Source organism: Habropoda laboriosa, unplaced genomic scaffold (genome assembly GCF_001263275.1).
Source record: "Habropoda laboriosa isolate 0110345459 unplaced genomic scaffold, ASM126327v1 scaffold22, whole genome shotgun sequence".
Taxonomy (NCBI): Eukaryota; Metazoa; Arthropoda; class Insecta; order Hymenoptera; family Apidae; genus Habropoda; species Habropoda laboriosa.
This window is the reverse complement of record NW_017100261.1, coordinates 2,054,607-2,070,359: the sequence shown is the minus strand read 5'-3', so window position 1 is coordinate 2,070,359 and position 15,753 is coordinate 2,054,607. Positions and strand designations below refer to the sequence as shown.

Sequence of the window (15,753 nt, the reverse complement as noted above, 5' to 3'; positions counted from 1 at the left end):
CTGATTAAAATGAGACCAAACACGGTATAATTCGGTTAATATTTAGTTACTTAATAAGAAATTCCGCATATGCATATGTACATGCACACATAATTACGCCATCCCTATAAATAATTAACACATATTTACGAAAAAATGGAAAATAAACTTTTGTAGTTTTGTTAGTATTGTCTCACGGACATGCCGATGCCGAATGCGATAAAGAGATGTCACGGCCGTGTCACATTAGTCTCTTGCCTGGTTCAAGTCATGACGTAGATCCGAAAGAACTATATGATATTGAAGCGATAACACTATCAAACTACGTATATGTGTAGACTGCTCATTTTTCAATATACATCCCGTCCTCATCATAGTTGTTACTGTTCGGAGTGATGGCTCAACAGCTGCGTCCCCGTTTAGTCTTCTGTTAGACACAGACGACGAAATGGCTTCTGCGTTTCTGACACTTCTCGCGGGCGCGATAGTGTTACTGTGCTTCTACCTCTACAGAACGTATACCTATTGGCAGAGAAATGGTATTCCAGTCGCGAAAGGATACCTGCCTATCGCCGGTCACATACTGTCCGTCATTTTCATGAGACGCAGCATCAAAGATGTGATCCAGAAGATATACGACGATCACAAGCAACACAGTATGGTGGGATTCTACAAGACAACGAAACCAGTGCTGATAGTACGCGAACCAGCTTTGGTGAAAGTCGTCATGCAGAGTAAGTTCTCGAACTTCCACCAGAACGGAATGAAAATCGAACCCGACATGGACCCTCTGTTAGCCAAGAATCCGTTCTTCATTTACGGAGAAGAATGGTCGGCCGGAAGGAAACGCCTGACTTACGCGTTCTCCAACGTGAGGCTGAAAACCCTTTTCACAGCTGTCAGCGGGGTGTGTAAAAAGTTCGAGGATTTCCTAAACAGACGTCTGAAATCGAGCAACAAATACGAAGTCGAACTGAAGTATCTGTTCTCGAAATTCACCGGTGAAGTTGTGGCGAACGCTGGCTTAGGCATCGAGGGACTTTGCTTCGAGGATAAAGTGCATCCTAACGCGTTCGATGAAATTTCCCGATCGATCTTCAAGCCGAATGCGTTGCAAGGTTTCTTAACGATGATCATGCTATTCTTGCCCCACCTGAATCGTCTGTTCAAGATGAGTTTCATACCGAAGGAGATGGACAGATTCTTCAGGAGGATCGTGGCTGAAAATCTGGAGCTGAGACGAACGGAATCGGTGCCGAGGAACGATTTCCTTCAATTGATGATCGAGCTAGAAAAGTCGGGGGAGAAATTGGACGTAGATTCTATCACTTCTCACGCGCTTTCTTTCTACGTCGACGGCATCGAATCGTCCAGCATTACGCTTAGTTTCATCGGCTATCATTTGGCTCTTCATACGGACATTCAAGAGAAGTTGCGAGACGAAGTGAACGCTAAAATTGCCAAATACGACGGTGTGTTAACGTTCGATGCGTTGAAAGAGATGACCTATATGGAACAAGTGATCAGCGAGTCGCAAAGAGATTTCCCTGTTCTTACCTCCTTGCACAAGATATGCACGAAGGAATTCGAGCTGCAAGGTTCCGATGGATTGACGTTCAGAGCGAAACCTGGCAACGAGATACTTATACCTGTTTACGCTTTACAACACGACCCAAAATATTGGACGAACCCGGACGACTTCGATCCGGAACGATTCAACGAAGAGAGGAAACATTCTATAGAAAAAATGACCTTCCTTCCGTTCGGCGAAGGTCCGAGAATTTGCGTAGGAATGAGAATGGCTATGCTACAGATGAAAGCTTGCCTAGCTGCCTTGCTGAGAAGCTACAAAATAGAATTATCACCGAAGACGAAACGTCCGATAAAATTATCACTCTCTTACTTTCTTCCGTCGCCTGTCGGCGGAATCTGGGTTTATCTTTCGAAACTTTAAAAGGTATCAAAATGCTCTTGTCGATTTTTATCTGCTAATATTACGTGTGATAAGAAATTATGTACGCAACAAATCCTGATGACGATTCTTGTAATTTTAATGAAATATTTTTCAATAAGAATATATAATATATGTGGCGGCCAGCTGTAGTGCAGAAGCAAACATTTGTCGCGCAGATGACCAACACGGTTTATGGCGTGCGCGCTAGCAAAGCTATTTTTGAGGAAACCGTTTTAGTCTGTTTAACCCTTGTGTGGACAACCGGGTACCCGGGTGCCCCAAGCGTCTTATTTCGATACATGAGATATGTAACAGTAATTTTACTGTCATTCTTATCCGATGCTCTTAATGTTTTCTTCCTGTAATATACCAAATACTGTTCTAAAAGATTTGATTGAAACATTATTCAAAACTACAATATAATTTCATGATAAAGACAACAGTCCCTGTCGTTCGTATGCATGCATGTTCATCTTGACTCTCTACATGCTCATTTTGCTCTTTAGCAATTAGTTCCTTATTTGGATACCATGAAAATATTACACTCTGCTCTTATCCGATGCTCTTAATGTTTTCTTCCTGTAATATACCAAATACTGTTCTAAAAGATTTGAAGGAAAAATTATTCAAAACTACAATATAATTTCATGATAAGGACAACAGTCCCTGTCGTTCGTATGCATGCATGTTCATCTTGACTCTCTACTTGCTCATTTTGCTCTTTAGCAATTAGTTCCTTATTTGGAGACCATGAAAATATTACACTTTGTTCGTATGTGCCGAAAAAGGAAAAAGCCGTCATACTATTGTCAACAATGTATACTGGTAATGCTGTCTCTGTACCAAAAAGAAAACCAGAAATTATTAAATTTTATAATTAAACAAAATCTGGCGTTGACACAATGGATGAAATGTTAGGAAGGTATACCACGAAAAGACGAACTACCAAATAGCCACTAGCACTCTTTTATAACATATTAGACATTGCCGCTCTTTCCTCCTACCTTATATATCACTCAAATAATAGCATGTTGCATAAAAAACAAATGATCGTGGTATATTTTTACGCCAACTAAATAAAGAACTTTGTATTTCAATTATTCAAAATCGACACTCTTCAACTAAATTAGCAGTAGACAGTATCCTATTTACATCACGCCCAATAAACAGTCCTTCTACTAGTTCTGTACAATCGACGTTGTTCTCGTTAGACGCAAGTGGAAGAAAAAGAGTTGTAGGATCATGTCACATGTGTCAGGCAGATCGTGCTAAAAAATGCAGGAAAACAAGAAAAAGCTGTCAGAAATGTTTACTACCAGTTTGCGATGAACATGCAAACACAATTACAATCTGTAAAAATTGCCCTACAGTAAATTAATCATTATAATTAAAATTTTTTATTTTAATAGAAAAGTAGCATTAACAATTTTCTATTCTGTATAATTTCTTCCCAAAATTTCCATTCATTATTCGTCTAACTATAATTTCTCCTATGTGGGTACCCCGGTACCCTGGTTGTCCAACAACGGTGAATATTTTGGTTGGCCACACAAGGGTTAATCTTTAGTAAATCGAACAATGCATGTTTTCGTAGAAACTTTCACCAACGGTCTCAATAGCAATTTGCCAGGTCATAAACCAAGGATTGCCGAAAGGTCCGCGTACGGGCCCAGAGGCCCAAGTCACATGTCTCAAGTACCGGACCAGGAGGAAAATCCGGCGCGTTGCCGAATGCGCTACAGCGGACAATACGCCCCCACCATAATTCGCCGCGGTCCTGGAAAAAGCGCGCCAAGGGCACAAAGGACTAACGGCGATTTAGAGACAAAATTCCTGATTGGTTAAAATCAATGCGTTGGGGGTAACCAACCAGGAAAAAGAAGATTGTCACGAAGTAACTCGAGAAGTGACTGAAAAGAAGCAAGTCAGTCAAGTGTGAAACTCGCCAGCCATCTAATCAATAAAGATATTTCAAAGAACTTACTGTGCGGGTAATAAATAACCCTGTTACACAAATAATCCTTCGATCCTTTAGATCAGTGCTTCCTAACCTTTTCAGAGTCACGGAACACTTACAATTTTACAAGATTTTTGCGGAACACAGTCGTAAAATAAAACGGTATATATATTTTTTATATTGCATAATAAATAAAAATCACATAGATAACAGTTTACATATCAGTCAATAGCAAATAACAATCAGTAAATGAAATGTAAAAAAAAGAAAATTGTCACAATTTTTTTAATGGGATATTTGGGCCTGATGACTTTTACAAATGTTTTCAGTATCTGGTCTTATGTGTGAAATAGCTACTCTCATTTCCTCTTCTATATTTGTCAGCCTTTCACGTTTCTTTGTCTTAATATTCGTTAATGTTCAAAAACCAAGCTCGCATAAGTACGATGTTGAAAATTGTAATAAAATTTTAATCGCTTTTTCAGAAACAGTTTCAAACTCGGCTTGAACAGAAATCCAAAATTCTTCAACTGTTATTTTGGAAAATTTCATTTGGAGAGTAGGGTCGATTCCACAAGTGTGAGTAAAATGTAGGCTCGATAGCAGCAGAAAAGCTGCTAAACAATTAGAATTAAATGTAACGATAGAAATTATTGCAATAATGCGTAATGCAATTGAAAAATTGAAAGGATCAAAAGAAAAAACGCGAATTCGTATCTTTTTCGATTCTAGAATATAAGAAAATTTGAATAAAATACGCGACAAGAATTGGGGAGAAGCATAAGTTAAACGCGTAAAAATATTCAATAATAAACGAACTAGGGATGAAGCTATTATTTCAATACGCGATGCACTGACTCTAGTATTTACTAAAATTCAAAAATTCTCGTATAAATTCCGAAAATAGATTATTAATTACGGTAAACTACTGAGACGGTTTAATTTAGGGTGGGCATAGTGCACGAGTGTAGTGCACTCGTTCCAAATTAGCTCACAATATGCAATAATAAATCGACTAACTACTTAACATGCAATTCATGCAAATTCCTTGGATGGCAAGTCATAAAATAAATTCAATATCAGAGAAAATATAAGAAAAATTTGAAATTAATTTCAATTGCTCAAAGTCATTTCAATATCCTATTCGACAAGTCTGAAGAACAACGATGACTAAAATTCAAATGTTTATTTCCCTAAACCTTCAAAATAATTTCGTAATATTTTATTCGAAGCGGAGTATTCCAAGTCAGTATCGATAATTGAAGAAATTATTTGATTGTATTTAAAAGAACCGAAAGGAGAATATTTAAAGTCTGATATTAAATGTCTAGCAAGTACCAGTAATTGGTAAAATGATTTATATTTGTTTTCAAAGGAAAATTTCTAATAGGTATCTATTGAAATTCTAATTGATTCTAATGTATACAAGTGTTACAAGAAGGCTGAGTGTGTACAGGGTGGACATAGGCTAGCTAGTAGCCCCCGACCACTCTATTCACATCTCAGAACCTTCAGGTCAAAATATGCCGCGAAGTGTCTAGGGCCCAGTATAAAGGGTGAATAAGTTGGCGGGACATGGGCGGGTCCTTATATACCTGCGGTACCCTCTCCCCAAAGTCATTAGCAAAATCGTCGGTTAGGTCAGGCGGGAATCGACTATTTTTCGCGGGAAACCGATTACTTTTCGCGGGAAATTTCTGTTATTAATTTATTACTTGCAACAATCTATTATAACGCTACATAGAATCATTTATACGTTTCTATAACTTTATTCAATGGATAACTACGTTTCAATGTCCTCGTTACTTACTGGTGGTTTAATTAATTTGCTAAGGATTAAAAATCAGGTTGACCTGTGGTCGTAGATTAAAAATAACCATAGTACAGCTAAATTTATCGTGTTAAATAATTCTTTTGACACGAATGAAAAATGTATTCAACGTTTGTTTGTTATAATATCGTGAAATGATATGTAACTATGTAACTATTCTTTTCAACCTAATTTACTTAAATTTACATTGCGAGACAGTATACTGTAACAAGTAGTAACAAGCAAACGTTGAATAAATTCCTAATTCGTATTAAAAAAGTTATTTAACACAATAATTTCAGCTTTATTATGATTATTCTTGATAAATGACCACAGGTCAACTTGATTTTTAATCGTTATAATCTTTAAATTCAGTGTGAATAGAGAAAATGTGTAATATAATTCATTTCACGATATTATAACAAACAAACATTGAATACATTTTTCATTCGTGTAAAAAGAATTATTTAACACGATAAATTTAGCTGTACTATGGTTATTTTTAATCTACGACCACAGGTCAACCTGATTTTTAATCCTTACGAAATTAATTTAAGCACGAGTAAGTAACGAGAACGCTAAAACCTATGTTTCCATTGAAGAATATTGTAAAAACGTATAAATTGTTATATGCAATGTTATAACAAATTGTTAGAAGTATAAATTTATACCAAAAAATTATGAGAATTAATACGAAAGTTTAGTTCAATAATAATATTGCAAATAATATAAATTCGCGTGGATGTAGGCCGACTCTACATTTTACTGACACTTGTGGAATCGATCTTACATTTTTTTTTTTTACGTGGAGGTAGGCCGACTCTATGTGATGAACAATTGGCAACCAAACGGTGGCTCTCCCTCTACATTCGACGGATAATGTGTTCCGGTATTTACTGTAATTTCTTAGCAATTTGTTTTGGTAATTTATTCAAAGCGATATATTATGAAATTAAATTAATCACTCAATAAGTATTAACATTAGATTGTTTCCTCGATATGGCCATGGTGGTTATCAGTGACTGGAGTGCCTCAAATGTTTACAATAATTACAATAGATGTTGTCAACTAAAAATTTTGAACGTCATAGCTAGCTAGACATTATTTTCATTTGAAAAAAAAAATTATAAAGCATAATACTATAATCCTATTCTTAAAATCTATTTTCTTGTGGCCGCCTGACAGCAACCTGTAAATCTGGCGCGACAGTGAACGTGTTCATAAGTAAATATTCAAATTATATCGTGCTTGATATCATTTTCATAAGAAAAATCTCACCAACATGTTAAAAGAAATTCCAGATGAAAAAAAGTAAAATTATAGAAATTATATTTTTCTATTATGATTTGTCGAGCCGTGAAATCTCGTAAAGCGTTACACGCTTGACTGACTGCGAGCGTGATGACATGGGCGCAGCAATGACGCAGACCTAGACGTAGGACCATCTATACGGTCCCTTGTAGAATTCAAACTTACTGACTCTTGTAGAGAATTTACTGTATACGGCTGCAAATCGGCTTGAGCAAGCGCTCGCGTAACGACCAAAAGGCAGTTCCAAGCAAGCGCACCTCTAGTAGCGCGACCATTCGTCGCAACCTGGCAAGCAACGGAAAAACAGCAAAAACGCGGATGATCAGCATATCGTTAATCACTGGCAAGGGGGTGATGTAGCGACACTCCTACGCTCTGCCACCAAAGGGACAGACTAACCACAGATTCTCGCTAATCTTCATAAAGGCTCCTATTTGGATATACAGGGTTTGGCCGGACGGGTGGTGCAACCGAGCAGAGGGTGATACTACATGTAAAAATAAGTCGAAAAAAAGAAATAACATTTTTTCGTTTGACGCTTCGTTTTCGAGAAAATCGAGTTTGAAAATTCTATCCAGTGCATGTGCACTGTACCACGTCTAGATTTAGATATGTGTTAATAAATAAGAAATGTTAATGTATGGATAATACATTTATTAATTTTCTTGACATTACTAACGTTAATTACATTACATTATTGAATAAACTGTTCAAAGTGACGTCCTTGTTGACGTGTACATATTGCTCGCCTTGTTAATCAGCCATGAACTAAGGCCAATTTTCCCTCTATCTTTCCCCTGCTCGATCTCTCCCTCTCTTACGGTATGTATCATTGTGGAAAGAGCATAAATTACGAATCTGCGCGGCACTTACCGAAGTTTTCATAAAGTTCACGGGTTCGGGGAGACCGTTGCATTAAACGAGGAGGGGCTGCAACAGAAAACGTACATAGTTGCATTACAGCGCGTGGGGATCTATCTAAAGAAATTAATTAGACAATCACTTAGTTTTTTGTTTCCTTCTCGCGTCTCACACAATTGAGACAGCGTTCGCAACGTCGAATTGCATAAAATGTTTATGTTTACGTGTACACAATGTTTGCGTCATAAAAACTGATAAAGACGCATCGTCACGAGGGGATTAACTACGTTAGATCATATCCCGGCAGTGGTGGGATGTACAGTCGGTGTACAGTAAAAGTTCTATAAGAGTTCCAAAGTCGGGACCGCTGTGTAACAGCTACAAAAAGGTGGTAGGTTTCTCAAACTCTTTGTATTTTACCGACACCGACGGACACAGAAAGAGACAGCAGACAAAGAAGGGAGAGGTATTGAAAGTCGAGCCAGTCCAAAAATATCAAACAGTGAGACAACTCAAATACAAAAGAAAAACTTTTTTGCTTTTTCTGTTTCGCTGATAAAAATTTTACTGACATATCCATTTTGTTTTTCTGATTAAAATGAGACCAAACACGGTATAATTCGGTTAATATTTAGTTACTTAATAAGAAATTCCGCATATGCATATGTACATGCACACATAATTACGCCATCCCTATAAATAATTAACACATATTTACGAAAAAATGGAAAATAAACTTTTGTAGTTTTGTTAGTATTGTCTCACGGACATGCCGATGCCGAATGCGATAAAGAGATGTCACGGCCGTGTCACATTAGTCTCTTGCCTGGTTCAAGTCATGACGTAGATCCGAAAGAACTATATGATATTGAAGCGATAACAGTATCAAACTACGTATATGTGTAGACTGCTCATTTTTCAATATACGTCCCGTCCTGGTTATAGTTGTTACTGTTCGGAGTGATAGCTCAACAGCTGCGTTCCCGTTTAGTCTTCTGTTAGACACAGACGACGAAATGACTTCTGCGTTTCTGTCACTTCTCGCGGGCGCGATAGTGTTACTGTGCTTCTACCTCTACAGAACGTATACCTATTGGCAGAGAAATGGTATTCCAGTCGCGAAAGGATACCTGCCTATCGCCGGTCACATACTGTCCGTCATTTTCATGAGACGCAGCATCAAAGATGTGATCCAGAAGATATACGACGATCACAAGCAACACAGTATGGTGGGATTCTACAAGACAACGAAACCAGTGCTGATAGTACGCGAACCAGCTTTGGTGAAAGTCGTCATGCAGAGTAAGTTCTCGAACTTCCACCAGAACGGAATGAAAATCGAACCCGACATGGACCCTCTGTTAGCCAAGAATCCGTTCTTCACTTACGGAGAAGAATGGTCGAGTTGTAGTAGTTACTGTTCGGAGTGATGGCTCAACAGCTGCGTCCCCGTTTAGTCTTCTGTTAGACACAGACGACGAAATGGCTTCTGCGTTTCTGACACTTCTCGCGGGCGCGATAGTGTTACTGTGCTTCTACCTCTACAGAACGTATACCTATTGGCAGAGAAATGGTATTCCAGTCGGGAAAGGATACGTGCCTATCGCCGGTCACATACTGTCCGTCATTTTCATGAGACGCAACATCAAAGATGTGATCCAGAAGATATACGACGATCACAAGCAACACAGTATGGTGGGATTCTACAAGGCAACGAAACCACTGCTGATAGTACGCGAACCAGCTTTGGTGAAAGTCGTCATGCAGAGTAAGTTCTCGAACTTCCACGAGAACGGAACGAAAATCGAACCCGACTTGGACCCTCTGTTAGCCAAGAATCCGTTCTTCACTTACGGAGAAGAATGGTCGGCCGGAAGGAAACGCTTGACTTACGCGTTCTCCAACGTGAGGCTGAAAACCCTTTTCATAGCTGTCAGCGGGGTGTGTAAAAAGTTCGAGGATTTCCTGAACAGACGACTGAAATCGAGCAACAAATACGAAGTCGAACTGAAGTATCTGTTCTCGAAATTCACCGGTGAAGTTGTGGCGAACGCTGGCTTAGGCATCGAGGGACTTTGCTTCGAGGATAAAGTGCATCCCAACGCGTTCGATGAAATTTCCCGATCGATCTTCATGCCGAATGCGTTGCAAGGTTTCTTAACGATAATTATGCTATTCTTGCCCCACCTGAATCGTCTGTTCAAGATGCGTTTCATACCAAAGGAGATGGACAGATTCTTCAGGAGGATCGTGGCTGAAAATCTGGAGCTGAGGCACCGGTGAAGTTGTGGCGAACGCTGGCTTAGGCATCGAGGGACTTTGCTTCGAGGATAAAGTGTATCCTAACGCGTTCGATGAAATTTCCCGATCGATCTTCAAGCCGAATGTGTTGCAAAGTTTCTTGACGATCGTCATGCTATTCTTGCCCCACCTGACTCGTTTGTTCAAGATAAGTTTCATACCGAAGGAGATGGACAGATTCTTCAGGAGGATCGTGGCTGAAAATCTGGAGCTGAGACGAACGGAATCGGTGCCGAGGAACGATTTCCTTCAATTGATGATCGAGCTAGAAAAGTCGGGGGAGAAATTGGACGTAGATTCTATCACTTCTCACGCGCTTTCTTTCTACGTCGACGGCATCGAATCGTCCAGCATTACGCTTAGTTTCATCGGCTATCATTTGGCTCTTCATACGGACATTCAAGAGAAGTTGCGAGACGAAGTGAACGCTAAAATTGCCAAATACGACGGTGTGTTAACGTTCGATGCGTTGAAAGAGATGACCTATATGGAACAAGTGATCAGCGAGTCGCAAAGAGATTTCCCTGTTCTTACCTCCTTGCACAAGATATGCACGAAGGAATTCGAGCTGCAAGGTTCCGATGGATTGACGTTCAGAGCGAAACCTGGCATCGAGATACTTATACCTGTTTACGCTTTACAACACGACCCAAAATATTGGACGAACCCGGACGACTTCGATCCGGAACGATTCAACGAAGAGAGGAAACATTCTATAGAAAAAATGACCTTCCTTCCGTTCGGCGAAGGTCCGAGAATTTGCGTAGGAATGAGAATGGCTATGCTACAGATGAAAGCTTGCCTAGCTGCCTTGCTGAGAAGCTACAAAATAGAATTATCGCCGAAGACGAAACGTCCGATAAAATTATCACCCTCTTACTTTCTTTCGTCGCCTGTCGGCGGAATCTGGGTTTATCTTTCGAAACTTTAAAAGGTATCAAAATGCTCTTGTCGATTTTTATCTGCTAATATTACGTGTGATAAGAAATTATGTACGCGACAAATCCTGATGACGATTCTTGTAATTTTAATGAAATATTTTTCAATAAGTATATATATAATATATGTGGCGGCCAGCTGTAGTGCAGAAGCAAACATTTGTCGCGCAGATGACCAACACGGTTTATGGCGTGCGCGCTAGCAAAGCTATTTTTGAGGAAACCGTTTTAGTCTGTTTAACCCTTGTATGGACAACCGGGTACCCAGGTGCCCATTTCTATATTTTCTTCAGAAATTTTAATTGTCCTTGACAAATTATCGCAAATCGGTTTCAGATCCCTATTCTTTGGACACTTTTATATCGATTAATGTTTCGTGAAAAAAAGTGATACAAAATATTTGAAATAATTAAACTTCAATCTTATTTACACGCTTGCTGGACAACCAGGGTACCCGGGTGCCCCAAGCGTCTTATTTCGATACATGAGATATGTAACGGTAATTTTACTGTCATTCTTATCCGATGCTCTTAATGTTTTCTTCCTGTAATATACCAAATACTGTTCTAAAAGATTTGATTGAAACATTATTCAAAACTACAATATAATTTCATGATAAAGACAACAGTCCCTGTCGTTCGTATGCATGCATGTTCATCTTGACTCTCTACATGCTCATTTTGCTCTTTAGCAATTAGTTCCTTATTTGGATACCATGAAAATATTACACTCTGCTCGTATGTGCCGAAAAAGGAAAAAGCCGTCATACTATTGTCAACAATGTATACTGGTAATGCTGTCTCTGTACCAAAAAGAAAACCAGAAATTATTAAATTTTATAATTAAACAAAATCTGGCGTTGACACAATGGATGAAATGTTAGGAAGGTATACCACGAAAAGACGAACTACCAAATAGCCACTAGCACTCTTTTATAACATATTAGACATTGCCGCTCTTTCCTCCTACCTTATATATCACTCAAATAATAGCATGTTGCATAAAAAACAAATGATCGTCGTATATTTTTACGCCAATTAAATAAAGAACTTTGTATTTCAACTATTCAAAATCGACACTCTTCAACTAAATTAGCAGTAGACAGTATACTATTTACATCACGCCCAATAAACAGTCCTTCTACTAGTTCTGTACAATCGACGTTGTTCTCGTTAGACGCAAGTGGAAGAAAAAGAGTTGTAGGATCATGTCACATGTGTCAGGCAGATCGTGCTAAAAAATGCAGGAAAACAAGAAAAAGCTGTCAGAAATGTTTACTACCAGTTTGCGATAAACATGCAAACACAATTACAATCTGTAAAAATTGCCCTACAGTAACTTAATCATTATAATTAAAATTTTTTATTTTAATAGATAAGTAGCATTAACAATTTTCTATTCTGTATAATTTCTTCCCAAAATTTCCATTCATAATTCGTCTAATTATAATTTCTCCTATGTGGGTATCCCGGTACCCCGGTTGTCCAACAACGGTGAATATTTTGGTTGGCCACACAAGGGTTAATCTTTAGTAAATCGAACAATGCATGTTTTCGTAGAAACTTTCACCAACGGTCTCGATAGCAATTTGCCATGTCATAAACCAAGGATTGCCGAAAGGTCCGCGTACGGGCCCAGAGGCCCAAGACACATGTCTCAAGTACCGGACCTGGAGGAAAATCCGCCGCGTTGCCGAATGCGCTACAGCGGACAATACGCCCCCACCATAATTCGCCGCGGTCCTGGAAAAAGCGCGCCAAGGGCACAAAGGACTAGCGGCGATTTAGAGACAAAATTCCTGATTGGTTAAAATCAATGCGTTGGGGGTAACCAACCAGGAAAAAGAAGATTGTCACGAAGTAACTCGAGAAGTGACTGAAAAGAAGCAAGTCAGTCAAGTGTGAAACTCGCCAGCCACCTAATCAATAAAGATATTTCAAAGAACTTACTGTGCGGGTAATAAGTAACCCTGTTACACAAATAATCCTTCGATCCTTTAGATCAGTGCTTCTTAACCCTTTCAGAGTCACGGAACATTTACAATTTTACAAGATTTTTGCGGAACACAATCGTAAAATAAAACGGTATATATATTTTTTATATTGTATAATAAATAAAAATCACATACATAACAGTTTACATATCAGTCAATAGCAAATAACAATCAGTAAATGAAATGTAAAAAAAAGAAAATTGTCACAATTTTTTTAATTGGATATTTGGGCCTGATGACTTTTACAAATGTTTTCAGTATTTGGTCTGATGTGTGAAATAGCTACTCTCATTTCCTCTTCTATATTTGTCAGCCTTTCACGTTTCTTTGCCTTAATATTCGTTAATGTTCAAAAACCAAGCTCGCATAAGTACGATGTTGAAAATTGTAATAAAATTTTAATCCCTTTTTCAGGAACAGTTTTAAACTCGGCTTGAACAGAAATCCAAAATTCTTCAACTGTTATTTTGGAAAATTTCATTTGGAGAGTAGGGTCGATTCCACAAGTGTCAGTAAAATGTAGGGTCGGCCTACATCCACGTAAAAAAAAGAAAAAAAAAATGTAGGGTCGATTCCACAAGTGTGAGTAAAATGTAGGCTCGATAGCAGCAGAAAAGCTGCTAAACAATTAGAATTAAATGTAACGATAGAAATTATTGCAATAATGCGTAATGCAATTGAAAAATTGAAAGAATCAAAAGAAAAAACGCGAATACATATCTTTCTCAATTCTAGAATATAAGAATAAAATACGCGACGAGAATTGGGGAGAAGCATAAGTTAAACGCGTAAAAATATTCAATAATAAACGAACTAGGGATGAAGCTGTTATTTCAATACGCGATGCACTGACTCTAGTATTTACTAAAATTCAAAAATTCTCGCATAAATTCCGAAAATAGATTATTAATTACGGTAATAACTCTATGAACTCTATGAACTTTAACGTCTATACTCGAAAGTGTATCGTCAACACGTTACCCAGATTATCTGTATAAGCTATTATTTCAATACGCGATGCACTGACTCTAGTATTTACTAAAATTCAAAAATTCTCGTATAAATTCCGAAAATAGATTATTAATTACGGTAAACTACTGAGACGGTTTAATTAAGGGTGGGCATGGTGCTGCTTTAGTTTGAAATGATTTATAAACACATAATTAACAGAGGAAAAACCGTGAAACGGCAAAACGTCAACATTCTAATTGTTATAACATGTAAACAGAACTTTAAATTTAGTGTAAACAGAAAAAATATATAATACAATTTATTTCACGGTATTGCAACAAATAAACGTTGAATCAATATTTAATTCGTATAAAAACAATTATTTAACGTAATAATTTTACCTTCACTATGGCTATTTTAAATCTACGACCACAGGTCAACCTGATATCTAATCCTTACGAACTTTAAATTCAGTCTAAACTGAGAAAATATATAATACAATTTATTTCACGGTATTGCAACAAATAAACGTTGAATAAATATTTAATTCGTATAAAAACAATTATTTAACGTAATAATTTTACCTTCACTATGGCTATTTTTAATCTACGACCACAGGTCAACCTGATTTCTAATCCTTACGAACTTTAAATTCAGTCTAAACTGAGAAAATATATAATACAATTTATTTCACGGTATTGCAACAAACAAACGTTGAATAGATTCTTAATTCGTATAGAAACATTTATTTAAAATAATAATTTCACCTTCACTATGGCTATTTTAAATTTACGACCAAGGGTCAACCTGATTTTTAATCCTCCGAACTTGATTTCACAACGAGAAAGTAATAAGATCGTTGAAACGTACTTATTTGTCAAAGAAACTTGCAAAAATGTATAAATAATAATATGTAATGTTTTAACAAATTTTTGGAAGTATAAATTAATAATAAAATTGTGAAAATTAATAAATTATACGTTATTATAACATTAATAGAATTATGACTAAACCGAAGTTCGAAGTCGAGTATTTAAAGTCTGATATTACGTGCCTAGCGAGTGCCGGTAATTGTTAAAATTTGTTTAATAATTAGTAATAGAAATTCTAATTGATTCTAATGTATACAAGTGTTACAAGAAGGCTGAGTGTGTACAGGGTGGACATAGACTAGCTAGTAGCCCCCGACCACTCTATTCACATCTCAGAACCTTCAGGTCAAAATACGCCGCGAAGTGTCTAGGGCCCAGTATAAAGGGTAAATGATTTCGCGGGACATCGGCGGGTCCTTATATACCTGCGGTACCCTCTCCCCAAAGTCATTAGCAAAATCGTCGGTTAGGTCAGGCGGGAAATTTTCGCGGGAGATTTTCGCGGGAGATTTCCGATATCGTAACACGGTATAATTTATCAATTTTCACAATTTTATTAAAAATTTATACTTCCGACAATTTGTTATAACATTGCATATAACAATTTATACGTTTTTACAATATTCTTCAATGGAAACATAGGTTTTAGCGTTCTCGTTACTTACTCGTGGTTAAATTAATTTCGTAGGGATTAAAAATCAGGTTGACCTGTGGTCGTAGATTAAAAATAACCATAGTACAGCTAAATTTATCGTGTTAAATAATTCTTCTTACACGAATGAAAAATGTATTCAACGTTTGCTTGTTACAATACCATGAAATAAAT

General features: G+C 37.5%; 2 protein-coding genes across 2 annotated transcripts in view; both read left to right on the top strand.

Moving 5' to 3' along the window:
- The first annotated feature begins 364 nt into the window (after positions 1–364).
- On the top strand, positions 365–13,055 carry LOC108572783 (cytochrome P450 9e2-like). The gene is made up of 2 exons (XM_017935064.1): positions 365–1,030; positions 10,202–13,055. Exons 1-2 carry the CDS (start codon positions 428–430, stop codon positions 11,102–11,104), a joined length of 1,506 nt encoding a protein of 501 aa, XP_017790553.1. The 5' UTR covers positions 365–427; the 3' UTR covers positions 11,105–13,055.
- The window catches only part of LOC108572784 (cytochrome P450 9e2-like), a 15,921-nt gene continuing 8,985 nt past the window's right edge, over positions 8,818–15,753 (top strand). Inside the window, exon 1 of the mRNA XM_017935067.1 lies at positions 8,818–9,276. Within this exon, the coding sequence (XP_017790556.1) occupies positions 8,889–9,276 (388 nt within the window). The 5' untranslated portion in view covers positions 8,818–8,888. The remainder of the gene's footprint in view (positions 9,277–15,753) is intronic.